Source organism: Lytechinus variegatus, chromosome 13, assembly GCF_018143015.1.
Source record: "Lytechinus variegatus isolate NC3 chromosome 13, Lvar_3.0, whole genome shotgun sequence".
NCBI classification, from domain to species: domain Eukaryota; kingdom Metazoa; phylum Echinodermata; class Echinoidea; order Temnopleuroida; family Toxopneustidae; genus Lytechinus; species Lytechinus variegatus.
The window spans coordinates 17,996,197-18,012,072 of NC_054752.1; the positions used below are offsets into that span (position 1 = coordinate 17,996,197).

General features: G+C 37.3%; 1 protein-coding gene across 1 annotated transcript in view; it reads right to left on the bottom strand.

Annotated features, from left to right (window-relative positions):
- Positions 1 to 206: 206 nt before the first annotated feature.
- Positions 207 to 15,876, bottom strand: part of LOC121426679 (vascular endothelial growth factor receptor 1-like) — a 42,574-nt gene continuing 26,904 nt past the window's right edge. Inside the window, exons 12-27 of the mRNA XM_041623053.1 lie at positions 14,961 to 15,199; positions 14,114 to 14,416; positions 13,269 to 13,571; positions 12,060 to 12,314; positions 10,301 to 10,398; positions 9,622 to 9,784; positions 8,654 to 8,758; positions 7,906 to 8,016; positions 7,478 to 7,677; positions 6,447 to 6,560; positions 5,053 to 5,175; positions 4,081 to 4,154; positions 3,316 to 3,456; positions 2,087 to 2,192; positions 1,425 to 1,806; positions 207 to 277 (exon numbers count right to left, since the gene is read on the bottom strand). Of these exons, the coding sequence (XP_041478987.1) occupies positions 243 to 277; positions 1,425 to 1,806; positions 2,087 to 2,192; positions 3,316 to 3,456; positions 4,081 to 4,154; positions 5,053 to 5,175; positions 6,447 to 6,560; positions 7,478 to 7,677; positions 7,906 to 8,016; positions 8,654 to 8,758; positions 9,622 to 9,784; positions 10,301 to 10,398; positions 12,060 to 12,314; positions 13,269 to 13,571; positions 14,114 to 14,416; positions 14,961 to 15,199 (2,752 nt within the window). The 3' untranslated portion in view covers positions 207 to 242. The remainder of the gene's footprint in view (positions 278 to 1,424; positions 1,807 to 2,086; positions 2,193 to 3,315; positions 3,457 to 4,080; positions 4,155 to 5,052; positions 5,176 to 6,446; positions 6,561 to 7,477; positions 7,678 to 7,905; positions 8,017 to 8,653; positions 8,759 to 9,621; positions 9,785 to 10,300; positions 10,399 to 12,059; positions 12,315 to 13,268; positions 13,572 to 14,113; positions 14,417 to 14,960; positions 15,200 to 15,876) is intronic.

Genomic DNA, 15,876 nt, shown 5'->3' on the forward strand with positions numbered 1-15,876 from the left:
ATGCAAGCACAAGCTACAAAAGTGGCACAACAGAACACAATGAGATGCAAAACATTAATATGACATGCAAAACGGGAGCTTTTCGGAAAGAAAAGAATGCCGGATGGGGTTTGAAGTACCACACAAGCAAAACAAGATGACACGTTTTGAAGAGAACGTTGAAAGCGATAGAGAGGATGTGAGGTCGTGGTGATGAGTGCAAACAAAACAGAGGTGCAAGCGAAGCGGGGATAGGTCATACGTCATAACCATGTGTTTTGTGCATTTACAGTGAAACCTGCATTATTAACGAGAACAATATTAGAAATATTAGAGTGAGAGGATAGAAAAATGAAAAACGGGAGCCTTTCATGAAACGAATAGTGATTTTCACTGACGACTTTTATAGGCTACTGAAATCCTTGCATCTGATTGGCTTAGAACAGGTAAGCCTGTGAAAACCATTGATATATTCTTTGTATACCACTCCCCTGGCTTTTGTGCTGACAAATAATGATTACAAACTTAAATTCAAAATTAACAAAAACCTGGAAGAATAGGTGGAATAGTTTTGTACCCTGTATTTTTTTATCTTCAGTCAAATTAACTTGTACAGCAATTTCAATGAACAAAAGAAAAGGATCAAACAAAACCTAGAATTGTTCATTCAATAATGAAACACAAATGGTCTGTACTCTTCTACCTGATATACATCGGAGCCAGAAACGGTACACTGCATTTATATATCAAGGAAAGAACTTGGGTTCGAAAGAGAAATCAATGAAACTAAACACAAGGCACTTGGGAAGAAAAAAAGAATCATAAAAGAAAAAACAAAAATATTCTTTATGAGCTCCAGAATTTTTTTAAAGTCAAAACTTGCAAACCTAAACGTAAAATGCAAGAATGGCTGCATTGAATCGTGATAAAAGTGAATAAGTTATAAAAACTCACAGAAAACAGATAAATATCACAAACTTTCATTATTTGACAATCAATAAATGTAGTATGATTTTACAATGATAAAAACAGCATTTTCTCATGACCAGAGCTTAAGTACAATACTAGTTAAAAATCTATGTTTGCTCCATCAAGATTGATCATCGATGACAAATGTTAGTACTTTAAAGAATAAATTCACATAACATCATGTGACAACTTTAAAACTTTCAGAAAAGGTTTAGTATCATATGATACTAAGATTAAAATAAGTTTGTTTCCAGCTAAATATACATTAAAATAATTAGGCACTTTAAAACATACTGTAATCATAAATCAGAGATGCAGCATTACAATCTGAATTTAATTCAGAACCATCATGAATGCCTTTCCAAAATCATGCGACATGCCCAACAAAATTTCTTGTGCATATCATTATGCACTAAAACAGATAAGCAGTATTCAATATCAATATCATACTGGTAGATGTGCTTCAGTACTTGTACCTTTTAATCCATTAGTTGTAACTTCCGTGGTGAGAAAGACATCATCTTCCGGGGTATTCCTCCCCTCTTCTAGTTCATTAACCTCCTGAACAGTCGTTTTCTTCTGGGCATCGTCCTTTGGCAAAAATGGCCGAGCCTCGAGTCCTCTGACAGGAGGCGATAGGTCGGGGAGACGGGAAACGTCTGGCGAGGAGTCACTTGCGTCACTCCGTACCATGCGGGTTGGAGGAGGGGGAGTATTGGGGGCGCTGTTCACTGGTGTGGGTTTGAAAGCAGGAGGCGGATTGGGTCCCAAAAGGGTCGTGTCCTCATGTGGAGACGGAAGCTCATTGGATGCTGTGTGGTTAACTTGTTCATATGGCATATTCAGCTCTATATATTCCTAGAGAGACAATGAATGAGAGAGAGAGAGAAAAAAAATGAAACATCAATACATGGTTCTAGATGAAACAATTTTCAATCAGATTTATTAGAATATGAACTAAAATAATGTCAAATGGCCCTCATTGCAAGAGAAAAGCAAAGAAAATTAGAAATGATCAATTTGAATGGCAACATGCTAAAATCAACATACAGAAAATGCAACTCAAAATAAAGGGGCTTGTAGACTTTTTACATCATTGTATTAAGGCCTGAGGGTTAATTAATAACTGGATACTTACTGATCTTACATTTGCTTCTAACATATCCCCTAATCTTACAGCCAGGATACTGAACGAAGGTCTTGCTTCAGGATCTGGGGTCCAACATTCCAACATTGTGTCATAACTGAAATTGAACATTTGTAAATTTTGTTAAAGTATCAGTGTTATATACACTTTGAAAATATATACATTTCACTTGCGTGCCTAAAGATTCTTAGGTTGCATCTCACACCCCCATAAATTATGCAAGGACCTTTAGTAGTAAATCAAGTAACGAGGAACAGGAGAGGAAGAGGGAAGAAGAGGAAGGGGGAGAATAAGGAGGAGAAAAAGATGAAGATAAAAATGAAGAAAAAAAAGGAGGAGAACAACAAGTTATAAAAGAAAAAAAAAACAATACTTTAGGGGGAAAAATTGTAATATCACTAATCTGAGTGAGACGGAATTATTTCCTCTAAATTTTGCAAAGAAATGCCTGGTAAATATGTTTTACATCCAACGTTCACTTACTTTGACGAGTGGATACCATGCGCGACCAAAAAAACACGTAAAAAGGATATCGTTTTCAAGATAGGGCATGTTACGTACGTTACGTAATAAGGGTGTCAAAACACTTCAATAATGAAAAAAGGGTATCTATTTTCGATAGGAAAGATACATGTTTAGGGTCAACTTTGCGAGGGTATAACAAATCGAGACTAAAATGTCTTATAAAGGTACTTTTTGCCCCAAGACTCAACACTACATGTTTAGAGTGGGGCTGTACTGAATTACCCAATGATGTAGGTAAAGGTAAAACTGACCACCATGACATAACAATTGTACTTGTATAGGGGTTCAATTCAGCTACTTGCCATTAGTATCATTTTGTTTCTAATACTTGTTAAGGGTAGGGTTTCACACGCCAATACTTCTTAAGGGGTGCATTTTCAGAGTATGGAAAATATGTGTTTAGGGTGCTTTTTGAGACCTCATGGTTGCGCATAGTATCCACTCGTCAATGGAAGTGGCCCCCCGGGCAGTTTCGCTGTAAAGCAAAACACGTCTGTAAGTGCTTAGGAAAAAGTAGAACGAGGGAAGGAATTTCAGCAAAAAAAAACTAAAGTAACTGTATAGTTCACAGTAGACTGCAGAATGTGTTTGGTCACATGATACTATTTGAACCATTCAAAGACATGATTTACTACTTAATGCAGGATATATAACTGGATATTCTGTTTCAATGACTATTAGTCCCACAAACTCACACTCCTGCCGGCGCGTAATCGGGTGCGTTCATGCGATATCCATTCTTTATCTTGTTGTAGAACTGCTCATCGATCTGAATACCAGGATAGGGCGAACCACCAAGAGAAAATACTTCCCAAAGGAAAACAGCATATGCCCATCTGATAAAAAAATGACAGGAAACAATCAGTTTTATGACAGTTTTAATTAAAGTAAAACAATTGACTGGCCTTGGATTACAGATATTGATCCAGAAAAAGTCCCATGTCAGCTCATGTAGTGATGAGGGCAATGTCAGTCTACATGTATTTAAAGATATTGTTAACTCCTAAAAAATTAATGCCAGTCAATATTTTTATTATTGCATGTACCATCAGATGTGAACTGTACATTGTTGTAGCTTTGTGGGTATACATGAAGAACATCAATGTCAACTCCCAAAATTACAAGGAGGATAACATAAAAGTTAAATCAACAAAAATCAATTTTTTAAAAATGTATAACTTACGAGCAAAAATGCTGGAAAGTATTGCTTTCATTTGAAATTGTAAATATTTGATAGCAATTTTTTAAAACAGATCGTAATGAAACCATAAATGTTTTAGGCAAGCAACTTGAAGACTGAAGACTTGATGATAAATGCCTTACCAAAGGGCACAAGGACACATAAAACCCAGGTGATCAGATTGCAAAACCATTGCTGTAGTGACTTGGCTATCAGGCATCAACAGTAAGTGGAAGGATTATTATTTTCATATGCATTAAATTATCATTTGAAGACTTACACATCGCTGTATGTTGTGAATACTTTATCAAATATCGATTCTGGAGCCATCCATTTGATTGGTAGACGACCTTGCTGCAATGGAGAGAAGGATATGGAAACAGAACTTGTAATTACATGGCTTTCATTATATTGTTGTTTGGATAATGAAACGGCAATATTGGCCAATATTATCAAAATCTTTTATCCTTTTATTTTTACATTTTCTGATAAAGTATTGAAAGCCCATTCTGGCTATTTCATCAAAATTACCAAAATCACTTCATTTTGCAGAAATTTGATAATAAAGAACAAGTAAATTGGCCTCAAACGCCAATTTTTGCTACAGGAAGAGCAATATTGATCATGTCCTTGACTACCGATTAAAAAATTGTATTATTTTGTGCAAAGTCTCATATTCCCCTTTTACTAGCCGAACAACAATATATAACTTATTCTCAAGAGGAATTATTCAAACATACTATAATTACCATCTATAAATTTGAAATGCGGATATACATTTATGAGTGCATTTATTCAAAGGTGATATAATCACCATTGTCTCCTCCTTGAATTTGAAATGCTTACATACATTTATGAGTGCATATATCTCTATGTATCCTACTACTCTTTTTGTCCACTTTTAGATATTTCAAATATGTAATTGCAACACGGAAATGTCTATTGCTAGTTGAAAAGTGCATTCCTGGCATGTACCCTAACTAAATTGGCTTATTGATCAACTGAAAATATCAATCACCAATTTGTAATTAATTATTAATTTTTAGCATTTTCATTTCAGTATAGGTCAATACACCTGTTGTAAGAGAATTACACCCAAATTCAATTATAAAAAGATATGTCAAATTAGTATTTGACATAGAATCGACTTCCAGCCAACAACTCCTAGATTCAGAAATGAATTATAGTTAGGAAATTAACATAATTAAGGTAAAAAACCTCAATACTGTAAAGATATAATGTTACTGGATACCTTTCCACTAGCAACATAGTCTGGGTCATCGTACAGGTGTTTGGCGAGTCCAAAGTCACATATCTTGACCGTGTAGTTTTCTGTCACTAGTACATTCCTGGCTGCCAGATCACGATGAATTACCTTTCAAGAATAAACACATTTAGTGAAAGATAAATACATACTACAATCTTCTTGACTTATTGAATACAAAACTTCTTGTATTATTACTACATGTATGTACAGGATAAAGAGAATAAGATCAACCCATTCATCGTACCTGTCCTGGGCCATTATTTGTTCTAAAATCAGCACAGTGGAAGAAAGTCCCATGAAATTTTAAAGCCAATGCAATTTTCAAATATATTTCTCCTTTATAAGAAAACAGCTCACCGATTGTGGGTCAAGAACTTCAACACTTCCAATATCTATAAACCGAAAGTGCGATATCTTGCAGGGTTCATATGTAGAAATGATGGGTGATTGACGGTTGAAAATTCAGAACTTTGATATGAAATGGATGCATAATCTCTAGGCGATAAACTTTAATAAAAAATTGTTCCAGTGCTTTGCAAAACAAATTCAATAATTTGTATCAGAATCTTTGTTGCAAACTTTGCCCTTGAAGATTCACTAATTCCAGGAAACATATCAATGATGACAAGTTTCACCATTTATGCATCATGATGGGGAAAAACAATATCATTGGCTTAACTAGACATTAATACAACTATTCAAAGTGTGAAATGCATGAACAGATAAAATCAATATATTACATATACTCATAATGATTCACTAGAAATTGAAAAAAACCTTTATGGTGCCTCAACTTGTACAAGCAATGGTCAAGCTGACAATAGTTCCCCTCCTTACAAGGTCCTTTCTAATGCCAAATTTGTTATTGATTAATAAATAAAAATTCAGGTTTATAAAATGGGACTTTTCTAGAGACTGAGACCTTGTGATACAATTACTTTGTGTGGTAATACATATTTCAAACCACTTCTTCTCACCTTAAAAGCTTTAAATTGCATGGCACCAATATATTTACAAGACCTTGCCATGTCTCATACACCAGCTTGTAGCCAGTGAGCTCATCACACCAGCTTCTTTCTAAACACCCCCGACGCATGAGTAGCCTATTGTGAGCAAGCTCCTCTGCTGCAGCATCTTTTCTTTGGAATAATTAACCACTAAATTTAAGAGTTATATCATCATTAGAGACTTTTAAATCTAAACTGAATTCTTATCTTTTCTAACAGTATCAGTTCCTAGCCCTAAGACACTTCAAACTCTCTTATTCCTTCCTTTTTCTTGTGTGTCTCAGAAAACGACATTTTTTAAAATACAAATGCCTATTATTATTTTCAATATTATTATCATTGAATCTTTTTTTAACAGCCAAATCATCTTACTTTTTTAGAAGCTAGGAACTCCATGCCCCTTGCTACTTGGAAGCTGTAACAAAGGAGATCTTGGCTATCAATAGGATCATCTTGAAGAGGCGACACAAGCTCCTCTGGAATCACCTGCAATATAAAAACAAACAATTCCATTGACAATTATATAATGATTATGCTATAGGAAGTATTTAAGGAGTATGGATAATTGGCAAAGGACAACCTTTTTTGAGTATCTCTGGCTTTAAAAGGTGAAGCCGTCAATCGGGATCAAAGCCCAAAGTGCATTGACCTATTAAACCGAAGTTCAGCTTAGGGTGAAGTTGGTCTTCCATCCACAAAAATGATACTGGCATATAAGGGCGGATATAACAACATTGGTAGCAAAAGTCCTAATTCATACCGGTAGTTCAATTCATAATCCATTAGGGTTCTATTTCAATACCCAACAAGAAATCAGCAGATGAACAGCATGAGCTTACAATTTAAGTCCACATAACACAATCATGTAGACTTAAAATAGAAGCACTGTACAATAAAAAAAAAGATAAATCTATCATTTATTGTTCGAAATAGACATGAAATGAATTACTCCAAAAATTTGCTTTGCCCAATTGATTGTGGGCCCGGCAGCCACTGTGCAGCCCAGATCGACGAGGCTCTATCCCTTTAATCATTGAATGCCAAACAGGGTAGCAGCAACTCCCATCTTTTAACGTCTTTTGGTCTGATGCGGCCGGGGTTTGAACCCCGACCTCACGATTGTGAGACAGATGCTCTACCAACTGAACCAACACACCGGTTGGCAATCTTTCCCACAGGAGTCCTGTAAGCATCTTTTCAACACTAATCTCTATTGTTTAGTATATACAAAACCTTGGGGCTTCCTGCAATGGATTCCTGCAAAAAAGTTTCCGCCATGCCTTTCCGTGCAGTGCTGGCTCGTTGCTTTGTCTATGACTAAATATGAGCATTAGCGATAAAAAGATGTTCGCATGATTCCTGCGGCGAGAGATGAGGCTCTGACTTGCCGTAAGGTGCCTCACCTGATCATAGACAGCCTTCATCCTCCTCTCACTTCCTGACGAGGTCTGGAAATTACTGCTAGTCCCGGTACTGCTAGAATGGCCCGTGTGACTCTGACTACCGGTGCCTTCAGGGGTCTCTGTGAAGTATTTCCTCTTAGAACGAAGAAAGTCCAATAGGTTTCCACGACAACAGTATTCCACAATTGCCAAGACAGGGCCTGTAAGAAACACGATCATGGAAAACCTTCATGAATCGCCTTCTTTCATAAAGATACACATGATCAACGTGAATTTGGAACAGTAAATGCAAGTAGAAGCAAGGTGACTAAAATTCATCCACATCACTCCATCATAACTTCAAATGCATATGAAATGTGCCATTTTATGGAAAGAACAGTGTCACTGTAAAGATGAAAGCAGAGTCAAGAATAAGTGGAATTTCTCACCATTTTGAGTACAAGCACCAAGAAAGTTAACGACATTGAGATGTTTCCCAATGTGACCGAGCATCTTGAGTTCCGCCCACAAAGCTTTCTTCTCCTGGGATGAGGCTCCGCCTGAAAATAAAAGAAATCAAGAGATTAAGGGTAATCTGAGGATGATCAAGGGAGTACAGGTATTATTGCAAAACAGTTGATATTGATCAGCATATTCAAACATGTAGTTCCTTTTAGCAAAACTATGAGCAACAGTCTACAAAATATTGATGGACAGTATGCAGTAGCGTACCTAGGAATTTCCACAGGGGGGGGAAGACATTCCGCCATAAATGAAGGATTTCGTACCAGAAAATAAATTGACAAAAAAAAGTCCTCAGCAGGATATAAAAGACATTTCGCACCACAAAAAAAAAAAAAAGGTCTTCAACTTCAAAGGAGGGGGCCACTGGTGGCTCGTCGGGGATCAGTTATCAGTTGTGTGTGACTCGTCAGGGGGGGGCAGGGATACATTCCTTGCATGGATTGTGACTTGACAGGTCTGCCCCCCCCCCCCCCCCCCCCCCCCGTAGGTACGCCAGTGACAGTATGCCAACGTTTTACTGTCATTATTTGGTTTGTATTTCATTGTATGAAATTTCAGGTTTTGTTATAATAATCTAATCTAAAGCATAATTTCATCCTCATGGAACAGCTGAAATTCTGTGACTAAGCCAGTAGATTGATACTGATAATTCACATTTCGCCCTCGACATACTTTTGAGTCTCTTGACTGCAACGGTTATGTTCTTCTCAGTACCATCGATGCCTACAGCAACAGCTTTGATGACCAGACCAAACGCTCCTTTCCCTATGATACCGCCTGTGAAAAAATAGGACAAAATAAAATCAATATCAACAGAAAAATAATCACACTATTTAGATGATGATAATGGTTGTTTGTGATGATAATGACTGAAATTTTGGATAGTATGAAGGCTTATTTGAGGCCTACTACTTCACTGTAATCGCCACCTTCTACAACCACTATCACCACTACTGCCTCTATCACTACTACTACTACAACTTCTACTACTAATTGATCTAGCCAGAATGAACACAATATCATGGGCCATATTTTATTAGCACAATAGTCGATTTCTCAGAATCATTGTATCTAATGCAGGTACTACTACTACTACTACTACTACTACTACTACTACTACTACTACTACTACTACTACTACTACTACTACTACTACTACTACTACTACTACTACTACTACTACTACTACTACTACTGCTGCTGCTGCTGCTGCTACTGCTGCTACTACTACTACTACTACTCATACTACTACTACTCCTACTACTACTACTACTACTACTACTACTACTACTACTACTACAACTTCTACTACTGCTACATGTAGCATTGATTACCACTTCATTATCACTAATAAAATACTATTTAACACCCTAAAACCCTTAGAGATCCAACAAAAACTGCCTCAAAATTGTGTCACCATTTAGACAAATGCCATACCACGGGAAAATACATTCTTTGTCTCTGAAATATACTGATTGAAAATTCTGCACAAACTAGATGTATAGTTTTATAGTTCATAAGACTGCACATTGAAAGGTAAGTTACTAGGAATCTCTTAACTTAAGTCATTACAAAGCACCTACATTCCGGCCTGAGGGAAAATTTGGAGGAAATAGTGACTTCATCTCGCCCACACTTACCAAGTTTTAATCTTTCTCTGGGAAACTCCCATCGTTGATTGTATGCCATGTTCTCATATGGATCATCGCTCACTGAATAAATCGATCGCCTGTTACTACCAAGGCGTGGCATCTCCATAGGAGGTAGTCGCGATGCTCGACGGACTTTAGGTCTCCGCCGACACTGTGTTACAGCAAAACAGAGCATTGATCTTACAAGGTCATCATTGTACAAGTGAAATATTAAATGACCTGAATAGATATAACAAATCATTAAACATACAATGTTGGAGAAAAACAGTAAACTGGTTGAAAAATTACAGATTATGGGAAAATGGAATTGTATGAAATTGGAAAAATGATTATTTACTCCCACATTGTTATGGAATGAACTAAGGTCTAATGTAAGGTTTGTCAAAACTTAAATCCCAAGCGCGGAAATTTCTCCCCAAAGGTAGGGGGACCAGGGGCTGGAAAATTTGGCAAGCCCCCCCCCCAAAGGTTATCACCCCAAATGTAAGGTCATTTCGACCAAAATACATGTTATATTTCGATTTTGAATGATGTATTTCTTTCCATCATAAAAAACCAAAACTAGTTGGGGGACGTTTGATATTGTGTTCCCCTACTATTTTGGGTAGGGGGACACATCCCCCTGTCCCCCCTAGGATTTCCACCCTAGATTCTTTGTTTTGCTTACCTTCCATACGAAGTAAAGTAATATGATGAGAATTATCAAACATAAAGAGGAGAGGAGGTAAGGCATGATCTTCTGCAAAGTGCCTGGTGGTGCTTTATCTGTAGTAGCAACAAATATCAAAGAGGCAAATCACAAAAAAATTTATTACTATGATGAACATAATATGATAATCATAACAAAAACAACAACAAAAACAATGATAATAACTAGAAAGGCTCGGCGGGTTGCACGACTGAGCACATGTATCCCCGAACCCACAGCATCATCCATCATTGTGATATATAGAGCTCACACAGAAATTTGACAAATAAATACAATTATCATGGCAACAATGGTCCTGCCCACAATAACAATAAATATAATCGCAATAATACGAAGCAGTATTTAGATAATAAGAACACTGTCAGTGATTTTACAAACTGGCTCACACCTCGGCTTGTCTCCAAAACATGACTTTGAGATAATTGCGTTCAAAATTTTGATGATTTTTAGACACTCATAACTTTGCACTTTTGAAAGAAACCAGATCAATCATTTATACCAATTAAAACATACCTTCTTTTAAAATATACAAAAATATGTCTGCAATTCGTATTTATTCTTTCAATGTTTGAACTGAAGCACATGTATGCATTTCAGAAGCTGCTAATTGTTACCAAAAACAGTGGGTTTGAGTCACTTCGTAAAATCATCATGGATACCATGTGCACTGTTTTTAAGCAGCACGAACCGCGGTTTAAGCCAGTTCGTAAAATCACACATACCATACACTTGTTTTATATAGGCATGAACCACATATGCACCACCTACGCGCAGAGATGCCAAGTTCAAAGACCAGCTATGCGTGAGATTTTCTGTGAATCTGAGTGAGATCACAGACATTGTGTACAATGTATATGGGGATAGGCTGTGATAGTTGCGTGAGACAGAGATTTGAGGGGATGAACAAGAGTCCAAAATGCTTGAGTCTCACGCATAATGCGTGAGACTTGGTAGCTCTGTACGCGCAGCATCGAAGTCAGGTCTTTGACCTGAGCGCACCATTCCAGAGATCTTACCGTACAAAAAGAATGGTTTGAGCCAGTTTGTAAAATCAAAGGAGGGGGTTGAGCTGGTTTCCTCTTACTCTTTAAATAATACAAATTTTGATCTGAAATTTGGCAAATCAAAGGAGTGAATCACACGGAACATATGCAATTTTTGAAAATTTGACCAAAAATTAGGTTTATGATAAGCTGCTAAGAAAGATGAAACCAAAGAAAGAACAGGAAAAAGAAGAAGCCATGAAGAAGAGGAAGATAAGAAATTGAAGAAAATGAAGAGGAGAGAAAAGAAATTTAAGAGACTGGGCATGTATTATATAACCATGGCATTACTCCTTTCATCAAGATGTTCATCCAGACTCTGCTGTGGCATTCGACCCAGGGGAGGTAAATGGGACCCTGCCGGAAGTAATTCCTCAAAGAGCTGCAAGCACCAAGATGGGTAGTCTAGCAAATTAGGCAGTAATTACGAGTGTCTTGAGCATCTAACAAGATGGGCATGTGCACAATACACTGTATCTACCCTTTCAGAGGTCGCAGAACGGTTTTCAAAGTGGGGGGGGGGCTGACCATGTCAAAAATCACAATCATATGGTCATTTTTACATTTTTGTACATGGTTTTGGAAAAAAGTGGGGGGGGGGGCTGAAGCCTCCCCAGCCCCCCCGCTTCTGCAGCCCATGCCTTTATTTTTATCATTATTATGAGTGTACTTACCAATTACTAGCTCAATGGAATCAGAGGTAGCGTTGGCATCAAGTGCTTTACAATAGTATTTTCCTCCATCACTGGCTTGAGCTGTGAGCGTGTAGGAGATATTACCGATGCCTTGCGAGAGGGATACTGGAACATTCTCTTTCTTCAACTGAACCATTGGAATAGGGAACCCTCTCACTACCAAACAACTGATAGTGACATTGTCTCCTACTTTGACTGCAGAGCTCAGTATTCCAATCTTTAATTCAGGAGATTCTGTAATTATAAACCATAAATTCTGAAGTTAGTTGGGAAGGTAAGGTAAATTGCCGATAAGGCTACACCTATTTTGCCTACTATCTGTTCTGTATCATCCCACATGGTCTAATCCTAGTATGGCTACATCAGTTCCTCCTTTAACCATTTGGACTCATTGCCATTGGCCCATATTCTGAAGTCAGGTTTTACTTAAACTCAGGTTTAAAGTTATAGTTTAAGTATGGAAAGCCATAAGTATCAAAATTTTTATGGAGTTGTATGTTTCTTATGTTTACAGTGCTCTTTCTTGATTCATCGACGTTGAATACAATCATATATTCATTCTTCCTAGACAACTATGAATGATTTGAGAGCCAAATGAGCTGAAGTATGAGATCTATACTGTTAGTGATTTATTTAACAATGGGCTATCCATACTTAAACCAGGAAAGAGCAAAGTAAAGAAACATACAACTAAATAAACATTTTGATACTTTTGGCTTCCCATACTTAAACCACAACTTTAAACCTGAGTTTAAGTTAAGCCCGTCTTCAGAATACGGGCCAATGAGATATATACTAATAGAGCATTTGATCAAGTGAAGGATCAACACCAAATGAGTTGAGCCCATGTGGATATAGACTATTTTGAGAAGTAGGCCACATGCTTTTAGACTACATGTAAGTGAATATAAAACAGTGGGAACAGTTGCAATGACTTTACAATTGATCAAAGATCCAAAAGTCTCTACAAAAACTCTAATTATATCATAAGAGTCCGCACAGGAATGTCTCCGCACAAGTGCTGTGGACATACACAGCATTGTGGGCACAACACATTGAACACATTAAAAAACCACACATTTTTGCACTTCTTTGTCAAATAACAATAACATAATGGAAATGAATTGAATTACACCCTTCCCCCTCCCCGTACAGCATACTCCACCACCCCTCTGATGCCAGACTAACCTGTTATAGACACTTGATATGTCTGTCGGACCTCTCCACCTCTGCTCTCTGCAACGCATTCATAACTCCCACCCATGGCTAAGGGCGGCCGTACCACCTCATAGTTCAGCCACACCACAGATGCGTTGCCCCCGACGACAGCATCCTCAAGCAGAATGGGGTCTGCTTGGGTGAAGTATAAGCTCAGGCTTGGACGAGGGAGCCCTCTGGCAAGGCATTGGATGTGGAGGTTCTCTTTCATGCGATCCAGGCTGATAGCTGTAGGATCATCAGATGATCTGATTATCTCTGGCTCGCTTACCTCTACAAGGAAAACCAAAAATATATTAGAAATAATATCAATAATAATGGTAATGATAATGATTATTATAATAATAACAATGGTACTACTACTACTACTACTACTACTACTACTACTACTACTACTACTACTACAACTACTACCACCACTACCACTACTACCACTAATAATAATAATGATAATAATAATAATGATATGAATATTAATTATAATAATGGATTTATAGTAATGCTAATGATAATAAAAAAAATCAAAATAATGATATTGCATGTAATTATAACAATAATGGTTAACAACAAATTTTTTTTTTTTAATTTCTAAAATATAATAACAATGATACATAAAAACAGTAAAAGCTAAGATAATGATAACAACAATAATAGTAGTAATAATAATAATAACAATAATAATAATTCTAACAATAATAATAATAATAATAACATAATTTACCTCAGAATGAAGAAACAAACATAACTAAAATGCTAAATTGTTCTGATAACCCAAATATTCATTTTGAATACTTGAGGAAAACTCCTCACCCTACCTCTGACATCGATGACCTGCGTTGTGTTTTTCTCCCAACCTGGATTATCACCACTGATTGCAACACACACGTAAGATCCCGCATCATTACTCGTGATGTTGCTGACACGCAGAGTTGAAACAAGAGAATAGGAGCTGTACTTTGGCGTGGAGCTGTTCAACCAACGATCAGTGCCATTGGGGTTGACGAAGAACCATTTGATCTCGGTGAAGAAGAACGCAGTCGCATGGCACTCCAGAGTGAGATCGTCACCGATGAAGGCCACGTCGGAGTCTGATGATATGCGCACACCTGTCTCAGAATCTACAAAAATGAGGAGGATATATGGCATGTGCTAATAATAGAGCTGTGGGTTCAAATCTCTGCTACAATATTCATTTTCTTCAGGAAGAAATTCATGCGCAACATGCTGCGGTAGACCAAGGTGAGGTGAATGGACACCAGAAGGAAGGAATTCCTAAAAAAAGCTGTGAGCGCCTGAATCAGTAGCCAAGCTCTGCCAAGTTGATCTAAAAGCACCATGAGCACCTAACAAGGTGGACAACTATCTGCAACATAAATACCCAATATCATTTACATCTGTAAGAATATGGAGAGGAGCTTCAGTTTAAAAATCTTAAGAAATTATGTCAGTGTCACTGCTGCTTTACAGCTTCTAAGTTACTAAAACAGGGATAAAAATTTAACTTCAGTAAGTACCATTCTGTTCCCATTTCTCTTTCCATTAACATTTCAAGCATTGTGAACAAATATGTACAACCGCCAGAGGAGATCGGCTCTCTATAATTAATTTAAACCAGGGTTGCAATTAAAGTTAACAACACAGGTCATGGATTTTAAGACCTACCAAGGATTTTGAAATCGACGTCTTGGTGGACATCTTGAAAGAACTCCGACGGAGACCACACTGTGCAGCGGTACAATGTCCACTCCTGAGCCTCAACGATCAGAGTAGCAATGCTGTCATCACTGGAATACTCCACACTTGACATTGCAGTTACCTGTACTTTCTCCCAGCGATCACTGGCTACACAATCTGGATCTACACTTGGGTCCGTTGGACATCTTTGAAACAACCAATACACCCTTGGGACAAAATTAATAAGAATATTCTGCTTTTGTAAACTCTTCCTTTCATTCATCTGGGCCCCATCTTACAAAGAGTTGCAATCGATCCAATCAACCACACCTATGGACGGCCAGCAACATCAAGATCTAAAATGTATGATAGTTCAAACTGTTTTCTGGATATGATGATGCATATTCACAAATTAATTGTTTTCTTGACAATTTGGTGTGGACACCTTTGTTTACAATGGACATTCTGCAAATTCCCTGTAGAAGAAATTATGACACTTATGGATTTCCAAAGAGGTACGATTGATTGGATCAATTGCAACTTTGTGTGAGATGGGGCCTTGAACAGTCACTATGAAGTAAAAAATAACAAAATATGGCTGTACATTCTGGATCTACATGTATGGTCGGATTAGTCAGACATCTCTGCAACAGCCCACGTGCCCATAGGGACAGAAATAATTAGAGTATTCTCCTTAAATGAACCCTTCTTTGATCTGACCTGCCACGAAATGAAGCCAAAGAAATGTGAGTGACTAAACGTTAGCAACTCCTCTCCACATTATGGTGTTTTGTATATTGCATTGTGAAAAATTCATTTTTAAATGTTGTAGCTTTTCTATTTTCACATCGATTTTTATGAAATGTTTAGAATATGCTTATTTGATTGTTCTCTCTCTCTCTCT